The sequence below is a fragment of the Pochonia chlamydosporia genome, chromosome 6 (genome assembly GCF_001653235.2).
Source record: "Pochonia chlamydosporia 170 chromosome 6, whole genome shotgun sequence".
NCBI classification, from domain to species: domain Eukaryota; kingdom Fungi; phylum Ascomycota; class Sordariomycetes; order Hypocreales; family Clavicipitaceae; genus Pochonia; species Pochonia chlamydosporia.
In genome coordinates, this window is record NC_035795.1 from 305704 (window position 1) to 329387 (window position 23684).

The 23684-nt window shown below is 49.9% G+C and overlaps 8 protein-coding genes across 8 annotated transcripts; 3 read left to right on the forward strand and 5 right to left on the reverse strand.

The window, feature by feature from the left end:
- Positions 1 to 1463: 1463 nt before the first annotated feature.
- Positions 1464 to 2732, forward strand: VFPPC_09701 (pantetheine-phosphate adenylyltransferase family protein; the record flags this gene model as incomplete). The annotated part of the gene is made up of 1 exon (XM_018288191.1): positions 1464 to 2732. The coding sequence occupies one exon, from the start codon at positions 1464 to 1466 to the stop codon at positions 2730 to 2732; it is 1269 nt and encodes a 422-aa protein (XP_018141224.1).
- Positions 2733 to 5156: 2424 nt separating this feature from the next.
- VFPPC_09702 (acid protease B) lies at positions 5157 to 5897 on the forward strand (the record flags this gene model as incomplete). The annotated part of the gene is made up of 1 exon (XM_018288192.1): positions 5157 to 5897. The coding sequence occupies one exon, from the start codon at positions 5157 to 5159 to the stop codon at positions 5895 to 5897; it is 741 nt and encodes a 246-aa protein (XP_018141223.1).
- A 1193-nt stretch (positions 5898 to 7090) lies between these two features.
- On the reverse strand, positions 7091 to 8188 carry VFPPC_14643 (hypothetical protein; the record flags this gene model as incomplete). The annotated part of the gene is made up of 1 exon (XM_018292411.1): positions 7091 to 8188. The coding sequence occupies one exon, from the start codon at positions 8186 to 8188 to the stop codon at positions 7091 to 7093; it is 1098 nt and encodes a 365-aa protein (XP_018141222.1).
- A 1312-nt stretch (positions 8189 to 9500) lies between these two features.
- VFPPC_14644 (sodium/chloride dependent neurotransmitter transporter) lies at positions 9501 to 11667 on the reverse strand (the record flags this gene model as incomplete). The annotated part of the gene is made up of 3 exons (XM_018292412.1): positions 9501 to 9902; positions 9962 to 11431; positions 11557 to 11667. 3 exons carry the CDS (start codon positions 11665 to 11667, stop codon positions 9501 to 9503), a joined length of 1983 nt encoding a protein of 660 aa, XP_018141221.1.
- A 2996-nt stretch (positions 11668 to 14663) lies between these two features.
- VFPPC_09703 (C6 transcription factor) lies at positions 14664 to 16601 on the forward strand (the record flags this gene model as incomplete). The annotated part of the gene is made up of 2 exons (XM_018288193.1): positions 14664 to 15713; positions 15777 to 16601. 2 exons carry the CDS (start codon positions 14664 to 14666, stop codon positions 16599 to 16601), a joined length of 1875 nt encoding a protein of 624 aa, XP_018141220.1.
- Positions 16602 to 17115: 514 nt separating this feature from the next.
- VFPPC_09704 (GMP synthase) lies at positions 17116 to 17979 on the reverse strand (the record flags this gene model as incomplete). The annotated part of the gene is made up of 3 exons (XM_018288194.1): positions 17116 to 17412; positions 17483 to 17709; positions 17760 to 17979. The coding sequence occupies 3 exons, from the start codon at positions 17977 to 17979 to the stop codon at positions 17116 to 17118; spliced, it is 744 nt and encodes a 247-aa protein (XP_018141219.1).
- Positions 17980 to 18696: 717 nt separating this feature from the next.
- VFPPC_09705 (class III chitinase ChiA2) lies at positions 18697 to 19698 on the reverse strand (the record flags this gene model as incomplete). Its single annotated transcript, XM_018288195.1, has 1 exon — positions 18697 to 19698. One exon carries the CDS (start codon positions 19696 to 19698, stop codon positions 18697 to 18699), a length of 1002 nt encoding a protein of 333 aa, XP_018141218.1.
- A 1644-nt stretch (positions 19699 to 21342) lies between these two features.
- On the reverse strand, positions 21343 to 22195 carry VFPPC_09706 (hypothetical protein; the record flags this gene model as incomplete). Its single annotated transcript, XM_018288196.1, has 2 exons — positions 21343 to 21951; positions 22019 to 22195. The coding sequence occupies 2 exons, from the start codon at positions 22193 to 22195 to the stop codon at positions 21343 to 21345; spliced, it is 786 nt and encodes a 261-aa protein (XP_018141217.1).
- Positions 22196 to 23684: the final 1489 nt, after the last annotated feature.

Sequence of the window (23684 nt, forward strand, 5' to 3'; positions counted from 1 at the left end):
TGGTCTGGTGCTCTTCAACAAGTTGTCGCGTGTCACTGGTCACTGGCGGGGAATGTTCAATGGCTGGATGATTGTGAGCAGTCAACTGTAACAAGATAATGTCGTGTCTGGTGGCTTGATGCAGCTCGAGCAGAGAGACCATTGATGGATCAAATTGAGGAGGGGCAATGGATGGATGGATGGAGGGGTAAAATGAAATCGCGGCAGGCGCACCCGACTCAAGTGGTCAAACGAGCATCAGCATCGCAAGACGAATCAGAATCTGGTCAGAATGTAGAAGCTTCACCATTGGCTGCAAGACTTCAGCCCAACCATGCGACCAGACAACATCCGGCTTTTGGCGGTGTACTGTACTTGTTGATAACATTGAAAACAAATAGCATTCTTCTTCATTCATTGCTGCATCTCAAGCGTAAACGAGGCATGCACTAGCAGCTCTCAAAAGGGAAATAGCCTTGTCACTGGACAAAACAAAGCGTTGGCTGCGCAGCAACAATACAATACCACGGAAAGCAGCCACGGCTGACGACGGCTTCGACTCCAATGTTATCAACTGATTTGTCCAGTTTGGCGGCGCATTGACAACATTGAAGAGCAGTGACGGCGCAAACGACCTCATTAGGAAGAGCTTAAGGAACTTTGGTCGGGCAAAAACAAAAGTGCATACTTTACGTACCTTCGGGTCAGGCTCCCGTTGGTGACATGGACGCCTTGGTTCGAACCATGTTGCGCCGCAAGGAATAATTCCGGCCTCCTGGAGTAACATCGCATTGGAGGTTCGGGCAGGAGCGGCTTCCGCGATGCAAAAGCCGCCGTTGCTGCTCTGCATCTTGTCGTCTGCCTAGCAGTCTGTGTTGAAAGCAGACACGCGCCAGATTTGGCCGTGATTGAAGCCAGCGTTGACATGGCTGACTTGACGCTTCATGGATGCTGGTTGGGGATTTAGGAGATGATGACCCTAATCCACGGCGGGCCAGACGTGCAAGGCCTGAGGTCAGCCAGCTACTGTCATCCAGTGGAGAAGGTCTAGCAGTAGATATGTACCGTGAGGTCTGGTAGACTACCTACCAATTCTTTTGGACATCTGGAAGCATCAAAAGTCTGCACGTCGATGCCGTTCAGCGCGTAAAGGGTCTTGTGAAAACTGGCCGAAATATCAGAGTGTCTGGTAGCAACTTGGCCCCTCTATTTTCCTCTTACGGGCAGCTAAGCGGGTCCCTGTAATTTTGATCAAGATATCAATTGATGCATGCTCCAGGTACGGAGCTGAGAGTATCAATTTGATCGGTCATTCAAGCTGACCCGCCCCCACACTTCAAGCAAGCTTCAAGCCTCGGCCGCATCTTGCACTTCAAGAGACGTCAACGTCGAACCAAAGTAAAACATTGATGTGCAAGGGAACACGATCCTCAACAGTCCAACCACTTCTACTCAACATATTATTTCGAGCTTCATCGGGCACCATGCCTGCAAGACCCCCATCTCTCCTCCTCCTCCCGTCTCCTCCAGAACCCGCAAATGCAGACGTAGTTCGAGCAGCTTACCGAGGTACTCTCGCATCGGTTATATCTCGTCTTTCGAAACAAAACCAGCCAAATACTACTCGCGATGTAGCGCCTGTATTAGTCGTCGCCGTTTCGTCACCAATCTTGACTAAACCGAATTCTGAAAGCAAGACCCGATCCGTATACTGGGAACGTTCGCAATCACTGGTCGCTGAGCTCTACTCTCTGATAGTGTCAATATGTGCGGAACAGTGCATTGCAAGCGATTTGGAGGCAGACGATCCTGGTGCTGTCGACGTCCGCATCATTCTTGTTGACCATGATCCGTCATGTACTACAGAATATAAACCCGGCCCAGACGGGTCCTTTGCGCCAAATAATACTGTTGTCCCGGACTTGGCCACTTTTGCTTCAGAGGTCCATCCATGGAAATACATATTTCATCCAAGCAGTGAACCTGGCTATCAGCTCCAGGCAGACTATCTCCGATATGCAGGAGGGAAGCAAAAACTACTCCAGAGCCAACTCATTGGCGTTGACGGCGGACTCAGTTTATCAAAACCGGCGGCGGCGTCTTCACAAGCAGTCACAGTTGATGGGCGGCAAATAAAAGACTCGGCCAAGAGTTACACCACAGTTTGTCTCGGGGGCACATTTGACCATCTGCATCCCGGCCACAAACTATTCCTCCATGCCGCCATACTCCTCCTAAACCTGCAAGAAAGCACAAGCACGCCTGCGAACAGCCCGCGATGCGAACTTGTCATCGGAATTTCCAGCGATGAACTACTCGCAAAGAAAAAGTATGCCGAGCAGCTTCAGTCCTGGGAAGTCCGTTCTCGCTCCGTCATCAGCTTCCTCTCCACCCTGCTCAACTGGTCTACAACCTTGACCACAGAAACCAAGGCCGTACAGGCAGAAACTAAGGAACTGCACGCTACATTCCGGAACGGTGCGATTTTGGTGCGCTGTGTTGACTTTCACGACATATATGGGCCAACGGTCAAACAAGAGTCCATTCAGGCGTTGGTCGTGTCTGGAGAGACTCGGAGCGGCGGCAAAGCTGTGAATGACAAGAGGCACAGCCAAGGATGGCATCTCCTAGATGTTTACGAAATCGATGTCCTGGGTGCCCAGGGCAACACGACGACCGATAACTTTGAGAGCAAAATCAGCAGCACGGAGATTCGGAAGCAAAAGGCGCAGAGGCCTGCAGAGTCCTTGTAAATGAAGGGATGGCTGTCGAAAGAAGCGGTATATCTATAGTAGCTCAGGCTTTATGCCCGTATGGCATTCACGACATTGAGTGATGTCTATGGTGTCTATCGCCAACGAAGGCGGGTAACATTAGAAGGTTGCATGCGACCAGCTCAAGCCTACCTGCTACTCAAATCGATGAAGCTGATGCCCCTGTCCCCAGCAAAGAGTTAAGGCGCCAATATGTTGAGATGACCTTTCAGAGATCCTCGTTCTTGCTCCAGCGTTGAATCCTTTTGGAGTGTCTGGCCCAGAACTGCTTTAGAGTAACGACTTTCTCCTCTCAGCAGAACCGGGCTAGGCTACGGAGAGGTATGAAATTTGCTAAGAATTGAACATTGAACCAACTTTAGGAGGCTGCAATTCGGAAATCACACCAGGGTTGGCGCCCAATCTATGTAGAAACCATCGATAGTCGCGCCAAGGTGCTCAACTACTTCAATACCTAGATAGCTACATTAACATGTTAATATCATGAAATCTGAATTCTCCGGCCCCAAAACCAATCCTGGTCTCGGGCCATCCGGTCGCCTATTCCGGGCGTTGATGCTCGTGCATGTGGCCGTCCACGCCGAAATTGTCCTTTCCGTTCGGGGAAGGCGCATCCGTTTGACCACCTTCACGCGTTCTGACCTGTATTGCGTCTGGCGTCACGTATGGCAACGCAGTTTGAACTTCCCTGAAAGGAAGGAACAACTTTGCTACTTCCCGAGTAGCTCGCTAGTTTGCCCCTCCCTGTGTGTAATGGATCCGGCAACTTGAGCCTCACAGGTCAACCTTGGCCTCACAGTAAGGCGACGCAATGCTCAAATCTGGACAACCAGACGACTCCTTTCGACTTCATTCATTATCTTTGCACGTCTTGTAGTAGAGACTATGTATACGCTGGGCCTGTCAAATGAGAGACAATTGTCATATAGATGTCTATGCACTAATTGCCTGTTGATCTTCCGCCAGTAAGGCCCGTTACCCTACAATCAGACCGCAGAAGTTGACATTCACCACCAAACGCAATCGCCTCCGGCATCGCAATTATATATGGCGATAACCGGCATATTGCAACCCAACCCATCTCTGCGAGATACCCGTAGATCCTCGCAAGGGTGTGCAATCACATCATCCGTAATCCAGCCACCATCGCCAAGACCGCAACCTTCCTCCTTGTTGCTGTAGGTCAGATATGTTCCGCACATGACAACTGAAAGAGAGACACGATATACAGTACTCCGACCAGTACTGTATATCGTGTCTCTATTGTTTTTAAGTTGTGAACAAAGTGGGAGATGTATCTGCTGTTGAATATAAATTCCGTTTCTCTTATCAGGTCTGGCTCCGGCATCCTTGGCACATGGATACTTCAACAAATACAGCGATGTTGTAGTGGCGACAATAAAAGAACAGAGCAAGCCCAATACAGTCGGGATCTACGTTGAAGGCATAATATAGTACCTTTTACTGGCACCAAAATGCAGCTAAACAAGCCTAATCAACCCGCCTAGGCTAGCTTGCAACCTCTCCGCCACTTTTCCGCATCGCAGCTGCTAACGGCGATCTTTGACCGCACAAGTCTCTAGTAGTACTTGGGATACAAGGCTAGTTTAGACTAGGAAGCCTCCCTAGGTATTTCACGAACATGATTTCCGGCTAGATACCACGAGATCCGTGAATAACCCCCTCTCAGGCGCTCCTGTTGATTTTAACAGGTGACATAGCATAATAGTCTGCCATCAAATAAAATTTGGCAACTGAAAGTATATAGGATACCGCAAGGTGCGGGCTTGTCTTTGTAAGGTGTGTACCTGATTCTTCATGCTATGCGGCGTACGTTGTCCGACTAGGTCCAACCATCCTCTACAACCAGCAGGGCACGAGCACACAAATCCCCCGTCATAAAGGAGAGCCAGAAGCAGCTTTTCTACTTTAAGAAGGTATGCCAAGATGCACCGTATGACGAAATAGCTAAAAATACATTGAAGAATCGCAACAACGGCCACAGACTGGATGCAGGCAGCCCTAAGTTGGGCGATGTCGGAGGCAAGGTCTACCCAACGCCCATTCTAACGAGAATAGGCATGTATGTCATCGATTTACATCATTAATTAATGGCTCTACGTGTGAATATGATAAAACTCTTGCAACTGTTCGGATAATTCGGCCCATGACCAACAGCTGTTGTCATTTTGTGTGCTGCTTACCTTCCATACTTGTCCTGGGACGTACAAAAAGCATCCAACGGAGGAATAGACCTGCACAATATGGAATGGCCAACACTGCGGGATATTTACTATCACCACTTCGAGAATCACAAGTACATAAAAGACCATAATCAGCCTGGAATAGAGACTGGACGACCTGATATCCAGAGCCTTCTTCCGACAGCAGAACAACACAATCATGAAGTTTGTTTCCAACCTCCTCATAGCCGTATCCGCTTCTTGCGCCCTGGCAGCACCAGGCCCAAGACGACGACACATCAGCGGCCCCTATCCTTTAACCAAAGACTCCACCAATCTTGCTGGTCGCCAGAACGTCCAACAACCTTGGGCCGGTGCTGTCCAAGAAGGCGAAGGCTTCGGCTACGTCACCGGCATAGTCAAAGTGCCCAGCATCACCGGCCAGCCATCTAACTACGCTGTCTCAGCGTGGGTGGGCATCGACGGCATGAACTGCCGGAACGCCATTCTCCAGACGGGCCTGAGCTTCTACGGCGACGGCAGCATCGACCCCTGGTACGAGTGGTGGCCCGCCTGGTCTTATACGTATGCGAACCCTGCGTTTCGCGTATCTGCCGGCGATGAAGTCCGCATGACGGTAAATGCCTGGACCACCACCTCGGGGAACTCTACGCTGGAAAACCTGACGACGGGCCAGACGGTTGTTCAGACGTTTTCTAACCAGGCGGCTCTTTGTAATACTGATGCCGAGTTTGTGCTGGAGGACTTTGGGGACGGCAATGGAGGCCATGTGCCGCTGGTTAATTTTGGCGAGATTGACATTTATAATACTTCTGCGTATGGGAGGAATGGGTGGGTGAATGCCCAAGGAGCCAATATTGTGAATCTTGAGATTGATGGCAGGGTACGATCGAGCTGTGGTTCAAACGCTAATGGTGTTCGATGTGACTATCTTTCGTAGGAAAGGGCGGGAGATGTGCATCTGTGAAAGACAGCGATTGCGTTTTCGGAAACTTTTGAAGACGAGCGAGTTATACCGTGTCGGTCACGTACGCCTTGAAAATGCAGTTTTGCTTGTTCAAGTTGTCATATTTGCGTGACCATCACACCGTAGTTGTTGAAAGTCACTAGCAACGAAGATCGACTTTGTTATACTTCAACATTATTCATTAGAAACGATTAACATGAATAGAAACATTAAAAAGGATTCTGTTTCTTCAGCCCTAAAAAGGTCCAATAGACGTTCCCAGAAATCCGCAGAATTCCACACTGGAGGAAGCTGACCCGGTCCTCATTCCTGTTCACCTCGACAGTCCAATGATGGTAAGGTGTGACCTTCACAGCCGTCTCCCTTGCCAATGGCCCGCACATCCCATGTCTTGGATCTAATTATATAAATGGGCGCCTCGGGTATAAAGACGCAGACAATGCTGGTCGGGAAATCTCCAACTCTCAGCAAATCGTATCAATATCCAATACCCTAGACAGTATGAGATTTCTTGTAGTTTTGTCCGCGGCCGTTCTGGCTATAATGGCCGGCCCAGCTCCAACAATGGCAAGCAACATCTCCGAAACCCAATACAGTGCTCCCGCAACTGACATGATGTATTATTAGGATTTCGATGTTCGACACTGTGAATGTGGTCGGTCTGATGGCCCATGCAGGTGCAATCCTCCCCACGATGCTAAACATATAAGTTTGGAGGAGCCGGACCAAGTTTCCAACCAATGTACCAAGGGTAAACTCCCGTGTGATCGCCCAGCCCCCAGCGTGCCCGCACATTGTCTCTGCCTCGATGGTAATAGTGAAAAGTTTCGGCCATGCGACTGTAATGCGGCCGGAGGAGGAGCTGGGAAAGTGCAGGCGAAGCGTCGGGAGACGGGGAGAAGCGTGCTTCACTGCATGTGTTTGATTGAGGGACCTGATGGAATGGCAAGGCCATGTGGCTGTAATAAGCCAGCGGATTTTCTAGGCATGATACCAGACATCTTTTGAACGGCTGTTTCTCCATGCGTGTGTACTAGCGAGAAGTGACCACAGATTGTCGGCGTCGTCACACGTGGTCATTTGATCGATGGAGGGGATAGTGCGAACTCATACGGCCTTGAATAATGGGAGCAAGCCGAGTTCATTGTTGTATCAGAAGTTGCAAGTCATTTGTGCTCGTCTTTTGTTTCCGTGTGAGCAGCCAATTCCGAAGCAAATGCTGTCCTCTGCAGACCTGGTGACGGATGGCCGAAGCTACCTGCACCACTGGCAACCGAACTAACACTTGTGCGATGTGTATCCGCCAGTGACGGGCTTAGTTGGCCTTGCGACCAACGTGGATCTGAAGAAGAAACCGACTGTCGGTAGTTGGGAGTCAGTTCCTGTGGCTGGTGGACATGAGGATTGGGCTGGCTGTGGTAATATTGATATTGTTGAGCATCGCCCGGTAGCTCGACAGGCGCGGCCGGTGCTGGCTTCGCGTAGCCATATGGAGCGGCCTGACCTTGCGCTTGGTACACCTGTTGGGGGTGATACGGATGTGTCGGGGAAGCTGGTAATTGATAAGGCGAAGTTTGAGGTTGCTGAGTGCCCATTTGCGGACTACCAATGCTAGGGCTGGGACTGTGGCCAATGGTGCTTGTGCGGTCAAGCTTTGATCGATCGTTGGGATTGATAGTCTTCAGCTTGCCGTCTTCCATCATGGCTTTCAGAACCCCAGCGTCCAGCAACTCTGCCTTTTTGACAATACGCTGCACCATTTCCTTATTGGCAGCCTTGGCCTGGGACTTGACGAAGCTGACCATGGTGATATTGCACTTGATTTCAATATCCTCCCGAAGATACAGTCCATCGGCCGGAGCCCCTAGTCCAATCTCGCGCTGCTCCGGGGCCTCAACACCAGGCTGATTACCTCCAATCTGATACTTGGACCGCATGTCAATGTTGAAAGGGGCGTAGATGTGTGTCTGCAATCCCCATGGCATATCGTGAAAACACCCGTTGAAGGTAATTTTGCCAGACCCAATATTCCCCATGCCAGGAACAAACTGGATGCGCTGCGTAATCTCATACCAAGTGCTGTAGAATTCGTCGGAGGCGGCGTTTCTTGGTGCCGGGATCGGCTTATGGTCGAGGACAAGAGGATTGAGGGTGATGACTTCACTGTGGGAATGGAGAATGTCGAGAGCAAGCTGGCGGGGAATAAAGCCAGGGATCGGTGTAATCACCGTAAAGGCTTCCTTTTTGCGAAGCATCCCGGACATGTCGTACCCAGGGTGTCCTGGGAATGAAGTAACACGGCTGGTGGTTGGGTGAGATTTTGAGGTCCGTGGACGTGCGGTTGATGTAGAAGATGAGACTTCACGTATTGTTGAGATGAGAGGAAGGTGCGATCGTGCTCTATATGCTGGATTGGCTTTTGGAAAGAGCTGGCAGGTGAGGAGGGAACAATGGCTCAGCACACAAACCAGACGCGACGAACAAAAAGGGATCAAAAAATAAATTCAAAGACACGTTTGTTTGAACCACGAAGCAGCCCATGAAATAATCAAGCCGCCGCCTCAAGCACCAGGGTATCAGAGAACTACCAGACCGATACCAGGGCATCCGCTATCCAAGCAATCCGAGAGGGACTGGGGACGAACAAGGCCAGACAAAAGACGAAAAGACTGGGGGTGTCAGCATTGAGCGGGGCTGAGCTCCTTGCCATCAACCATCAACCATCAACAGCTTGGTTCGTCTTACTTTTTCATCACGCCAACGACAAGCCAATGCTGCGCCAAATCATGAGTGGCGCATCAATCTGAACTCGAGGCCAATCCAGCCCGTAAAGAGTGTCTAAGCCATTGGAGCTCTCGGAACAGTTTACTGCCGATCTAGCAAGTCTGGCAATTAGCAGGCTTTGGCCAACCAAGGCCCACGTCACCCTGTTGAATTGCCCCGTGGCGGATGATGGTGCGGTTTTATTTACAACAATTGGTGGCGACCAAGTCTCTCAGCCCGCCAGACGCTTGTTCGGGCGACACTTGACCGGGAGTTGCCATTGCATTTCATAACTGTGGTCCAGAAAGATGCTTGTCCAGCCTTGTGGATCATGGATCATGGAATCGTGGAAAGCCACCAGTCGTACTCCAGACACACGTTCGCAAACATGACACGACAATAAAAGAACAATCAATCAGTTGCGACAATTCGGCCCGCCCACTCTGAACCTCTGAGGCACCTTTTAGCGGCCGCCAATTTCGATTGCCCACGAGGTCTGCTCAGTCATTGATTGCGAAGCCTGCAATTGGATACGACTCGTTCCTGGACTCTGCCACCGGTTAATTCCCTTCTTGGTGCCGTCCGTCCAGCCACCAGCTGACGTTGCACTTGTGTAATACCAAAAGTGCATCTCAACACGGCATGTGATTTGCCCTCTCTGCGGGCGTTGCAAGATGACCAACCTATCACATTCTGTCGGACATACGAACTCGGGATTACCACCTCACAGTTGGACGGAATCGTTGAGAAAAGAAAGTTTTGGCGCAATATCAATTTTGATACATGAAACGTCCTTCCACCGCAGTATCAACATTAGCTGCTTTCCCTCTTGGCCTCTTTGCCGAAGCCTTGGTCTTGCTCCTCAGCCTCGCCAGTCTCAACAGCATCATTTCCTTCATACGCGGACATGACTGTGATCTGGGGAGCATATGCTGTTCTTCCGTCTTCCCGCCGCTTAGGGGGAATGAAAATGTCAAAACCTCGCGGGAAAATGAACCCAACTACCACAATTACCATGATGACATGTGCGACTGCAAATGCGAATATGTGGAGAGGATCCATGCGCTTCTTGTAGAAGGCTGGATATGCGAAAGACATGATAATGCAGAGAATCGGACAAGATACGTAGCGAATAATTGGAGCCCAGAAGAAAGGAATTCGCCAATTCTTTCCGGTGGCTACGACAGAGTTGAGGTCGCGTGTAAGTTGGTTGCCCTGCACATGGCACCCAAATTAGAGCAGGATATACAAGGGAATAGCAGGGGAATTCTCACCGAATAGAACGCAACCCACCAGAACTTGCTCAACCACACGTTCCGTCCCCAGAACTTTGGAGGAATAGAGTCTGGAGGCTTGGCGATGAACAAGGAAATAATGGTGCCGATGACGAAGAGACCAAATCCCACTCCTGCTCCAGCTTCGGGACTTACTGCATGTCCGACAGCAACACCGAGCACCATGGCCATTACATAGCAGCCTGCATAGACCAAGTATGCTGCCCAGCCAACTTGCTTGCAGATATCCCGGTGTCGATATAGCGTCGTGCACACCAAACCTTCACAGCAGGCGATAAACATGAGCGACAGATTGTTTATCCAGGTATCTACAGCATCCAGGAGGTAGAAACCGAATTTCGTACAATATATGAGAGAGATAAGAAAGGATATGACGATGATGCCGGTGGATATGGCTATTCGAGGAAACCTTTTGCTGAGATCAGAGTCGCAGAGCAGGGTGACCATGGACTCGGTAAGAGCAAACGCTGAGCTCAAACCCAGGAAAGCCAGAGTCAGGAAAAATAAAACGGCCCAAACGTTGGCCCCTGGCATTTCAGCAAGAGCAAGAGGATAGGTGAGAAAGCCAACAGAGAATGTGGTTAGTTCAACGTTATCCTCTGGCCGAAGACCCAAGAAGCCCACAATACCGAACACGGCAAAACCGGCTAATACCTCGTACAACGAGTTGCTGAGGGAAATAATGATTGCGTCCTGGACAGCATTGGAAAAGCGGCTGTTGTAAGACGCATACGCTGTGAAGTATCCGAATCCGACCCCGATGGAGAAGAAAATCTGTCCACAAGCTGCCTGCCAGATCTGGCCATTCGCCAGCTTGTCCCCGTGCCATTCTGCAAAGTATAGTCTCACTCCATCGATGGCGTTTGGCAATGACAGAGCCCGTCCCATCAAGACGAACATCATGATGATAGGCAGTCCCATGGTGAAGTACACTGCGCGGCCAGTTACCCCAACACCTTTAAACAAGCAGAGATACACTGCTAGCCACATAAAGGCACACCAACCAACCGTCTCACCAACAAGTCCAGTACCTGGATACTTTGTATAGGACGTGACAGTGCTTCCATCGGTCGTACCAGCTATGGGGTCGTCGTTGGCAATAACGTCTTGCATATAAAACTCATTACCGCGACCTGTCCACGGCAGTGGACTTTGGAAGGAGGACCGAAAGTAATGCATGATCCAACTAAGAATGGGGACATAGTAGGTAGAGACGATGTATCCAGTCATGATGACACCGAAGCCCACGCCACGGGTATGTCGGTTGATGCCGTTGTATGCGATTACCGATCCTCCTCGATAGGCTTGGCCGATAGAGATCTCAAGCAGAAGGAGTGGTATGCCTAGTAGTACCAGGGCGAGAAGATACGGGATGAACCACTGGACGCCGTTGTTGGCGAAGACGACTGATGGGTATCGGAGAAGGTTACCCAGGCCTACGGCGCCGCCCTGCATATCGAGTCAGTATATTATTGCACACGTTTTCAACAATTGACTGGATCCCTCTCGGCGAATTGGCGCAAGAAGGCATGGAACATGGAAGGGGAGATATCACAGCGTCTTGGTGTACTCACCATGGCTGCGAGCACAAATGCCGTACGAGACGGCCACACATCGCGCCCATCTGACCCCTTTTCAGCGTCAGGTGCGAGGAACTGGAAAATTCTCTTCAACTTGCTCGCCATGTTTCGGGTTGAAGTGGGAGAGGCTTGAAAGAGAGTGCAAATAGTAAACCAGGGGGAAGCAAAGACCTCTATTCTGACGGAGAGATGCGTCCATTGCCACCGTATTTAAACAAATACTGTGACTTGTCATCCCTGAGCCATCAACAAGGTGTAAGTCTGGTAAAGCTACATGGCCAGGTTATCCTACCCACCATCACTTGCTTGGTATCTTGGTTTTCGGCCGTAAAATGAACTGTTTGGGCCGACAGTACGCCTGATGACGAGGAGCCAAGATCTTGGGGTGTGCAAGGATTTTTGAGTGATTGGCTAACATGCTTACTCGGGATGGTCTAAATGCAGATTCTCGGCCATGCGATTTTAAGTTTTTACCTCTCTTGCTTTTGGATACATGTATTCATCTGCGAAGATGCCTGGCATATCTTTCAAGACACGGCTATGAAGAATGTTGCTCACGGCTGCGACAGACGACCAGTTTGATGTGTTACTGTCACGTTGCCAAGTGATGCTCTGTTTTGACTTGAGAGCTGAACAATGGGTTTCGATTCAGTCCTGGGAATAACAAGGTTGATGTACAAGGTGTGGCTTCCCCAGACCCCAGATGATCTACATTAGCCCAATGAGTTCCACATCCTCCTGCAATAGCTTTCTTCTGCGGTTTAGTGCATGACACTGGGCCAAGCTTAACTTGCTCCCACTCATACTGGCATCCCGTACCACAAGGCACGTTAGCTACGCCAAGCGCAGTTAGTTTACGAACGGCTGGCTAGTGAGCACTTAGTCCTCGGCGAAGCATGGATTCGGGTATAACTGATTGCAGAGTGTGGCCAAGCTGTACGGAGCATCTCACGTGGAAATCGATGTCATAAGTTAGTTCAAAGAGCCAAGGCTGACGCTGCATGTGCGTCTGATTGAGAGTTTGGTTTCGTGGAGGCGAATCAGCGAGGCCTGCGAATCATGGCTTTGGCCAAGAGTGCCAAGACACTTTCTGAACTTCACCGGATGTTCTAGTGAGATTTTGCTGTCGAGGTGTATCCAGTGCCAATGAGAGGCGTTTGGCCAAGTTTCTTTGGTTCAAGCATGATCGGTTACATACGGATGTGAGTGTTTGCGAATACAAGAACGGCATGCCAGAAACCCATTGGCAAATGAATTCCCGTCGTGTGGTTTCACAAATACATGCCCAACGATTTCCCATCAATATGGAGGAGTTCGGCTTTTGCCACATCGGATATTGAATCTGGAACGTGAGATTGGGCTGGGTTTACAGATGGCGGTAGTTTGTTGTGCGAACCAACACTTCCTGACTTGACAAGACTCTTACCAGTCTCAGTAAAGAAATTCGTAGTGTTGACAATGATCTCGCACTACAAAAATACCTTGGTCTCGAAAACGCAACAGAGTCAGAGATGCGTAGCACTAGTGTCAGAATCATGCCAAGAATCGGATGACGGAAATGGCACGCCAACGATGAAAGTGGCATTAATGCCCAGATACCTGTCAAGAAGAGTGCTGGCAAACCAGTCTTCTATTGTGTTTTCCATGCTACAGTTGGGCAGGGCTGCTTGACTTTAGAAGCTACACCTTGTCTTCTCCCAAGACACCTTGTCATGTCCTTCATTGCCACGAGGAATAAGTGTGAGGGGGAATCTGAGGGTGTAAAGAGCACCAAGGTAACAGGAAACCTGTAGTTGTGCGAGATTGCAAGTCATCTCGATGGCGTTGGATGCTTACCTGGGGAGAACGCATGTGGTTTCAGTTGACATGTCTACCCGCACGTTGTAACGGTCGTCGCAACCGAAATCGCCTGGAACGTTTCCAGAAGCCTTGGGTCAAAAAGTATCCACGACATTTTGAGCTGCTTCATGACCCACAAAGTCAGCGCGGTATTTATTTCAAGTGGCTGAGTGAGCCAAGACCCGCCGCGGTCCGTCGCATCGTTGGCTAGTTTGAAGATGGAGGTTGAGAAGCAATGTCACTGGTACCAACTGTTTCGCTGTTGCAGAATAGAGTTGGAGTGAGCGTTGTTTGGAGTCGACGCATTGACAAAAGGATGTTGACCCTTATCAACGTGATGGACTTGGGAAATGAGAGGGCTGTGACATGTGCACTGGTAGTTGAGCGGGGTTTTAGAAGCTGATAGGCGTCGATTCAAGACGAAGACAATGAAATTGGCTTATCAGACTTGTGTACAAGTTGTGCTGCTGTGACAAGAGAAAGTGGTGTAACATGATTCTCGAAGGGGACCATCTTTCTTGTAGAACAGCATCACCAACGTCATCATTACGATCTCCGTCACCTTCATGTCGGTTACCCCAGATTTCGTCTGCCGTTTCCAAAGCCCTTGGAAAATTAAAATGCGGAGAAGTTTCCTAGCTACGGTATCACAGCCGGAGCAGTCACTCATCAGCTTTTTTGAACCAGCATCCAGCATCCATCATCCATCCCGCGTTTATCCATGCTAGAACCGCCCATGCGGTATGTGGCGCCATCCATGGCCCCAACCTGTCTTTGTCTAGGGACATGTACCCAACAGGCAGCGAGATAGGTGGCGAGCGAGTCAGATTGGCAGTCTCCTGTTCTCAATTCATGTGGATGTGGAACCATAACCACGAGAGATGGTGTTCTGGGCTGTCTGGCCACCCGGAATTCTGACGCCCCGCACAATATGGATGGATGGATGAGTGTGGTGTGTCTGTGTCTGTGTCTTGTCTGTGTATGTTTGTAACTTGCCCCGTTGCAGAAAGGGCTGAAGAGGCTGGCCGGTCGGATTGATGTGGTGTTTTGATTTGTTTTGGTCCTTGATTGAGTCAACCGGTCCTTATCACAGTTGAATGGTTCCAAGCAAAAGTGGGTAAGACCTTCCCCAAGCAAGTTTCGAGAGACCTTCATTCATTCATCTCTGCTTCCTTTGCGACAAACGTGACTATCCATGAATGAATCACACGGCTTGACTTGACAAACAAGTGCAAGACTTCGCCCATGCACCGACCCTCACGATGAGGGCTGTGCCCATCATACGCAGTAGGACCGGCTGCTTCACGTGTCGGCGGCGCAAGAAGAAGTGCAACGAGGAAAAGCCCATCTGCAGCGGATGCAAGCGCAACAAGTTGGAATGCAGCTGGCCGGCCGATTTGCCGGTACAGAATCAAGGTCAAGGTCAGGGTCAGGGTCAAGGACAGTCTCATAATCGGGACAAGGCTCCATCGACTTCATCGTCAACATCTGCATCCGGATCAGCTTCCTCCACCGCGGCGGCAACGGCAGCTCCTCCGCGCTCACCGGGACAAACGCAAAGTGATGCACCTCCAGTCAGCCCAACTCTGCAGCGACCGTTGCAGCCGGCGTCTCCTCGTCGAAAGAGCGCTGAATCTGGAATTGTGCCACTGAATAATCATGAGAGTCCCGTGCCAGTGGTTCGACGATATTCCGATGGCTCCTCAGACGGGTCATCAAGAGCCAGTGGTGGTAGTATCAGCATCGGCATACGGAACCCTGATGAGATGCAGGATGATTTGGAGAACCCAACATCGCCAGTATCTCCATTGTCGCCGTTTGGAACAATCCTGGGATTGGACTCGGAAACGGCGCTTCAACAACGGCATTTGTCAGATGCGTCCAGCCTGTCATCATTTGCGTTTACTTCTGGGCGGGAAAGCTTCAGTGGCGAAAATATCTTCATGCATGAGAACATTCCCATGAACATGAGCCTTTTGCCATCCCATGGCCACGATTCCTTTGAGCTGTTGAGCTACTACCTGGCTCGCACGGCTAACAGCATGGGAAACGGATCAACCGACATTAACCCCTTTGTTGCCAAACTAATTCCCCTCGCCTTCTCCGACCCTCTTGTTCTGCATCTCATACTGGCGCAAAGCGCTGTGCATAGACAATCGTCAAAGGAGTGCGGATCCGGCGGCGAGGTCGCGACCAGATACTACACGGATTCACTGAGGATGTTCCGAAACCTAGTCGGAGAATACGTCTCAGGCAAGGAAGGGACTAACCTCGTTGTGACAGTCGGCAGCCTCATCCTATGTCTTACAGAGGTATGGACCAGTTTGCGTATCACGGCGAAGAAGCTGGAAATTAAACTGACACGAACATGACAGGTTGCCAGAGGCGATATACGGGGCACTATTTTTGACCACCTTGCAGCGTCCAAGTCCCTATTGTCAAATCTACTGAGCAAACCAGGACCGGACTCTTTCGATGACCTGCTCGAGTTTCTTGTAGAGTATTACATGCACATGGTAGCATCGAGCATGATCTCCAAAGATCCGCGAGGCAGCTCGCAGCCGGCGCTTAGCCCTGCCATCGAAAACGCAGCCAAGCAACTCCTAGAAAAGAATTACATGGGCCAGCTCTGCGGATGTTGGCTTGAAATACTCACATTAATACCGCAAGTATTCCAACTGGGGCAGAGTATGCTACGAACGCCTGGGCTAGCCACAAGACCCGACGACATCATAACGTTCGGTCTGTTACAATCACAAATATTAGCATTCGTGCCATCCGTCTTGGCCAGCACCAGCAGCCAGCTCGCGGGTCTAGTATTCAAGCAAGCAACGCTCTTGTACCTCTGGAGCATCTTTGGCACGCCGCAACAGACAGCTGAGCAAACCATGCAGGGAGACCTTATGAACGGCGCTGTAATGGAGGCCGTGACGCTGTTGAACCATCTGCCGGCCTCGGAACGGGTCAACACGAGCCTCTGTTGGCCATTGACGGTGATAGGTTGCTGCACGACGAGCCCAGAGGTTCAGCAAACTTTACGGACGAGGCTGCAGACCATGATTGACACGATTGGACTTGGGAACATGCGACAGACGTTGACATTGCTGGAGCATGTTTGGGAACAGCCACCGGACGAAATCAGTCCTTGGACGCTGCGGGGGGTGATGCAACGATATGAAATCTGGATATCTTTTGCATGAGGTGGTGTTTCTCAGCAATACCCGATATCCGAATCTGTATCACACGCGACGCAATTACTGAGGACCGAAAGGTCAGAGTCGCGGTCATTGCAAATTTGCGACAGCAGCAGGCGGGATACACGGTGTTACAGTTGATGGACTGGGTCAAACTGACGTCCCAAAATAAACGACATGCCGAGGGTTGTTGGTTCATGTAAACCGTCATGTTTTGACAGCTCCACACCGAATCCTTCATCGATCAAGATGGTCATCAAATAATTCGGGAGCACGATCATCACAAACACACCTCTTACTCGGTATGGCCGAGACGAAGTCGGTGCAATGGCCCACCGAATCATGCCAAGTCGCCTTAGCAAAAGCGACAACAAATTCCAGTTCACGACTGTAGTTGCAAGGTCATATGCTTGAGATAGAAAAAGCAGACAAAACAGGATGCACATATCCTGGGGAGTTGGGGGGAAAAGTGTATTATATCTATACCGTGGCTGCACATGCAACGCAAATGCCAGCAAATTCAAGCAACAGCATCCAAAAAAAAGTTCCAAATCTTGGTAGAAATCAAAACACCATCATGTGAATTCCCAGACCGCGTCAGAGCCTCGCTGAACATGTCGTCATTGAATATCTTTTGGTTGTGTCGTACATGCAGAATCTCCGTCATGATGAAGTCGTCAAATTCGGGGTGCGCTTGCAGAGAAAGCACTGATTTCGGCTTATACAGGCCTTGGACGGGGCATCTAGGACTGCTTCCGAGACAGATGAGGCCTTCTGGGACGGTGGCGACTTCATCGCGATGCATTTGGTGTAAGTTCTGGTTGCGTTAGCTTGGGCCACTGTACATAGCTGGTTCATCACTTGGGGTTTTGGGATGAGGAGCATACCAATGATGGAACACCAAATAATTTCTCTCCCTCTGCGCTGAGGTTGACTTTTTCAACGGAAATCTCCCATCCACCGGGGGCGACACCCGTTTTGGCACCAAGAGCACGACCGATGATTTGGTGGCCGAAGCAAATACCCACGACGGGTGTGTTGGACGTAGTCAGAACCTGTTTAATGTACTCTACTAGGGCGACGATCCAGGCGTCGTCTGCGAAAGCCGTGTGTTCTGATATGCATTAGCATTTGTTATAAAGGTAAATAGGAGAGGGGACAAACTGCTGCCGGTGATGAGAATGCCATCAATGTCAGATAGGTCTGGGTATTTCTGCTGCTGGACCACATCGTATTTTAATACGCAAAAGTTGAGGTTGTCGTCTCTTTGGGCAATGCCTTTGGATAGAAGGGTTTCGAAGACGGAGCCGTATGAGCCGCGTTCTTTGACGACGTTGGGGACGGGGGTGTCGCACTCTAGAATGGCGAGTCGGAAGGGCGGCATGGTGGTTCGCTGGTACTTTGAAAAGATGAGATGGAGTCGAGATGGTAACTTTTTGGTGCTTTGGTGTTGAAAAGTGTTAACTGGTTGTTGAGATGAGTATCTGAGGGTGTAGTTGCGGTTGTTGTATATGGATTCAATGTTCCAGAATCGTCAACACCCGCAGACTTACTCCGGACTATTATAGCTTTAATAGCGCCGTCATCCCCATGACCTTGACCCGATACCGATACCGATACCGCTGGCCCGAGGGCGCTGTCCGCGTGATGGATTGTTTGACAAGAGTCGAGTCGAGCGGCAATTGATGTGATTGGATTGGAGGCGCCGAAATGGATCCCCGATGCCATCAAATCTTTAGGGCGCGGTCCGCTGCGGAGAAGCAACTAGAAAGTCCTCAGTTCCAGTGTGAACTAGTTGCTAAGAGGTCAGTGTTAGTATGAGAACTAGAGTACTGTAGTGAGTGTTGGTTTGTTTGTTCAACATCCGGTGTTGTGGATTATTCACAATCTTCACTTCTGGCGTGTAAGTGAGTATTCCCACTCCCATCCCGCACTCACTTCACTTGCACTTTAAACTGCAGTTTAAAAAACATTGAATGTCTGGTAGCAAATGTACGAAATAAAAAAGTATATACGATAATGCCAACAGCCTAAACTTCATCTACACACCAACTTATCACCCACAAAATATAGAAACTTCGTCAAAGATTCATCTTCCAGACTAGCACGCCTTTCCGGTGGTCAAAATACGCTTCGCTTCCTGCGCATAAGTACACCCATTATTCACATTCGCATCCGAAAATCCAGCCGCCCACATCATGACACCGCCAAACGCAGAATCACTGGTATGCTGACCAACAAGGGCAGCCAGCTTACTCGGCTCGAGGTAGTACTTGGCACCGCTTTCCGTCCCCGTCGCGCCGAGGGGAGACGCAGGAACGCCGATGAAGATCTTGGCGCTGGCGGAGGGCGTGTTGGCGACGTTCTTCTTCCAGTCGTCGTAGTTGATGGTGCCGTCGACAGAGCAGCCGGGGTTGTTGTAGAACTGGACCCAGAGGTAGTCGAACTGGGCTTTGGTGATGATTTCGTTCATGTTGGGTTCCGGGATGGGGCACTGGGGAGCACCGGTGATGACGTACTGGTTGCTGGAGTCGGAGGCAAAGTTGGCTCGGAGCTTGGCAATCATGAATTCGTAGAATTGGTTGCCGCTGTTGCTTTCAATGTCAAAGTCCCAGCCGTTGACAAAGGTCTTGCCAAAGGGTCGCGGCACAGAGGATGCGTTGCCAGAGTTGCCGTACGCGTCCCAGAGGTTCTGGCCGATAGCTTCTGCTTCTTCCTGAGAAGACAAGGAGTAGGATCCCGAGGCGCCGCCAAGGGAGAGCACGACTTTTACGCCGTTGGACTTGCAGGTGTCGATGGCCTTGGCTAGGTCGTCGCAGTTTTGGCCCTCGCCAGACGTGGCGATGAAGCAGGACTGGCCAATGGTTCCGGAGGGGATCTTGTTTCCGTTGCCGTACTGGTACAAGAAGGAGAGGACGATGATGTCGATGCCAGCTTCTTTGGTGCAGTAGGTCGCAAGGTCGTTGTTCTCAACAACACCGCCGCCATTCTGTCCCCAGTAGACGACATTCTGCGTGCCGTCAGCTCGGGGGACGAGTCTAGGTGCGGCCAGAGAGGTACCAGCCAAAAGGCCAAGGCTTGCAATGGTAAAGAGAGAAGGCATTTTAGTTGATGTTAGTGGTCCTACTTATATGAGTTGCTTCTAGCGCAAGATGTCGTAGGTATATGAAAGCGAGATTTGTAAATATGTACAATGAATAATACTTAGATGTGAAAGGAAAGGACGGGACCCATCAAGGATCTCTGTTCTATGCTTGTGAGTGTACGTAAAAGTGTTAGCTATCAGTAAAATCAGGAATATCACGACGATATATATACTTTATTTCTTTCCTCTTTCTCACTCTGCTTCATACTCCATGCCCCCACGCTCACTCACAGGACACATAATTCCTCCGTGGAAACGTGACATGAGTCCTTCCGTACCCGCCGCGTGATATCTAAACTATTCGCCGGTATGAGTTGGTGTGCTCGTTCTTAGTCTGCTAGAATCGGACCTTGTGTCATCGGCCCCGTCCGCTATCTCGTCGGAGCAAGCATAATGTCACCAACGAGAGGTTTACCCTCCGGCTCCTACGGTATAGTGCGACGCACCACGGCCCCTGAGGCGCACTCTTCTATATCGTTTTGGAAGAATCCTTGTGCAGCATGCTACGTTCCCAGAAGGGCTAAATACTGGCGCTACAGTTCCTTGCCCCGTTGTGTGGTTATTATATGCGTTTAATATGTTGCTGAATCTGCTTGACACGTAAAACTAATTTCACGGGCTGGCATGTTTGGTAGGGGAGTTTATTACCAAGTATCTATGTAGAACGACCGTTGCGCAAATCATGAGAAGCATTTTTTTTCCCCATTCATGAGAGAACTGTCTCAACTCTCAGCTTGACCGACATGATCATTCATCACGGCCCAAGAAGAGGTGACATTCAAAAGCGTCTCCATTCACAACTGACATGCCTGTTTAGGCAATGAGTGGCTGCTTCAGTGTCAGCCCACGGGAAACACCCGCTATTTGGTAGGGATCATCGCGACCATTGAGGCTGACTTGTAACTACGGTTAGTCTTTTAGCGGACTACATTTTGATGGTTACTAGTTTGGCGACCGCAGACAAGATGAGATTGGGGATGCCCTGTGGTCAGGGGTGCATGTGTCTAGCTCATCCTTTATCATGCGGTTGCAGTCCCGAGTTGGCTGTTTGTGCAATGTAGACATCGGGGATCGTCGGTTATCACCAGGTTGCAGAGTCCGGTGGTCCATCACAGGTGTCAGTCGATGCTTGAGACGACTTAAACAGCCAGGAATGGAATGACCCTGTTCCACCGTCCACACCACTAGATATTCGGCGTTTGAGTGCTGACGAAGAGAGCTGGGGAAGGGAAATGGCGCCAGGCACCGTCCTCTGAATGGATCAAAAGATTGGGCCGACTGATCCTTCATCATCCAGATTCCACCCCCATTTTGTGCCGGATCCCGACCATGACCAGGGTTGCCTCAAGACATGGATGTCTTGGATGTTAACTACGACTCCCCAGCATTTTGATTGCTGGAAATGTTGTGGGGTTGCAGACAGAGATACAAGGATATTAATTGAGTGTTGAAGCCAAATGACATGAACAATTGTGTTGAACGAACTGGACCGAGAATACTAAGCATCAAGCAGCCTTGTATCAAATAATCTTGTAGCACATCGCTGTTAACCATCGAGTCTATCAAACCGAATTCACTCGTGGTGAATCCCCAAATACGTCGCTACTGCTCATCATTTTCTGACCTCACATCTTCCTCCGACATGGACACATCTTCAGCCTCTCCCTCAGACAACCAATACTCATCCTCCATCTCCCACTCATCATCGCGCCGCTCCATAACCAACCCCATTAAACTGTCAACAGCCGCCTTGGCATCCTCCCGGCGAAAGGCTTCCGGCCATCCATGCTCCCGATATAGCTGCCTGACATACTGTACATCTAAAGCTGTTCCCCAATTTACACTCTGCGCGAGAACCTCCTCCTCGGTAATCTTTCTGACTGTCTCGGGTACTTTGTCCGCCTCAATAGTGATTCTCCCAACACAGGGAATAAGTTTCAGGCTCCGATACGCCAGTTTTAGCTTATTTAGATATCTTCTCACATCACACGGCGAAAGGGTATCCGTTTCAAGCACATCTTCGATGATCTCGCCATCTCTGACGTTTAGAAGCAATTCTCGGCCACCGCTCTCATGCCCAAAGGCAAGGTAGACAATGTACTTGCGGTGCCGTTTCCCTTTGGTGGACCAGAACTCGATGTCCTCCTCGCGGTCAGTGCAATCGCTTTTAATCATCTCCAGGTCAGCGGTTGCGTAATCAATTAACTTTGACTTGTAATGTATTGCAGCTTTGCTGTGGAAATATGGCAGCCGGCGAAGATGGCAGCCGGCGAAGAACCTCGACCACCGTCTTGTCCTTCCAGTTTCCAAAGGCGCGAGTCGTTAATCCCGGCCACCCTCCGGTCGGGGGATGCTGGAGCTCTGCTGGATCATAATGAAGCGTGCTGAGAAATTGGTAGAAATTGGAGAGAAGGTCCGCCAGCTCACTCGGCGTGTATGGAGATTTGCCCCCCATGATTGAGGCGATGGTTGCAGTGGTGCTGTCGATGGATGTTGTTACGATATGCAACGTGAGGATTCTTCTTATTCTTTCTAGCTAGCTAACCCGCTTTAAGAAGCTCTATTTAAGGGTTAAAATCTAGCACTTTAGGTGCCTAAGGCACTTCCTAGAGTGACTGTATGTGGTACGTGCGAAATTTACGAAATTCTGGCATGTAAGCGATGTGGTGTTGGTTGATGTTTATGCAAGAAGCAAAGCGAGCCCCGTCAATAGCGAACCACGACTTCATCTTCTGCAGTATTAATAAAGAGTTTATCACTTAAATTAAAATATGAAACCCAAGTGTTGCTTTACAAGTATTTAATATGTTACGTAACAGAACTGGTGGATTTGGCACATATCACATTCTGTCACCCCAATAGCTGCCTCCGAGGATGCCATTCTAGATTGTGGAGAAGAGGGTAACCATTGGAGTTCCTCGTCTTGTTGGTTGTGTCTTCCTCGTCTGGTTGGCTGTGTGTTCCTTGTCTTGTTGGTTGTGCGCTCCTCGTCTTGTGGTTGTGTCTTCCTTGTCTGGTTGGCTGTGCGTTCCGATAACTGACCCCTGATATCTCCTCGTGCCTTTCAACAGAGATAGATCCAGTCCTGAAACGTCGCCTGGTTCGGTACATGATCGACACAGAACCGTGGCTGTAGGGCCGATGACACTAGGCCAGCGGTGCTGGAAACCGTCCCAAACAGGTCCGAGATCGACCGGATAAAGACATCTGGTAACTTGACATGGAGAAAAGGAAATTTTTACAATTTAATCCGCGAGTGGTTGTGCTGTAGGTTGCGACCGATTTTGAAGGATCAGAGAAGTCGCGGACTTTGTTAATACAACCATCTTTACGGAGTACACACAAACAGCAATTGTGCGTATGGCTGCTACAGCTCTTACAAGCGAAGGATCATGTTCCCGCCCCCGACAATTACAGGCTTGACGCGGCGCTCATGCATCATGCTGCTGCTGACTGACTTACTGTCTGTTACATTGCGACTACCGGCGGCCAGCATGTAACGACTGTGTGTGCCTTTGGGTTTCATGACATTGTCAAAAGTCAAGTACTCCCATGGGCATTCTTAGTAATTACGTTGTCGCGAACAGTCAGAATGACGATGTTGCAAACACGAGCGTGACATTGGATCTATGAGGCTGGAATTGGCATTTGCAATGGAGTTTTATTCAAGGCTCGCATACATGTCAGAATGGTAAGGCCTTACGGAGAATACTCCGATACGTTTTCGCGGTTGTCGACTCATCAAGTTGCAGTGACATGCTGGTTAATTAAATCTCTAGGTGGCTGCGCTGCCCGACACAACTTAGACACATACATACTCATCCAATCCAGGCAAGCTGTGTACTGTGGAATCCATTTCGGAACCCTCCGACGGTTAGACTCGATTTCATTTCATCTGCAACGTAATTGCCGCTGCCAACAAATCACTCACGATGACATGCACA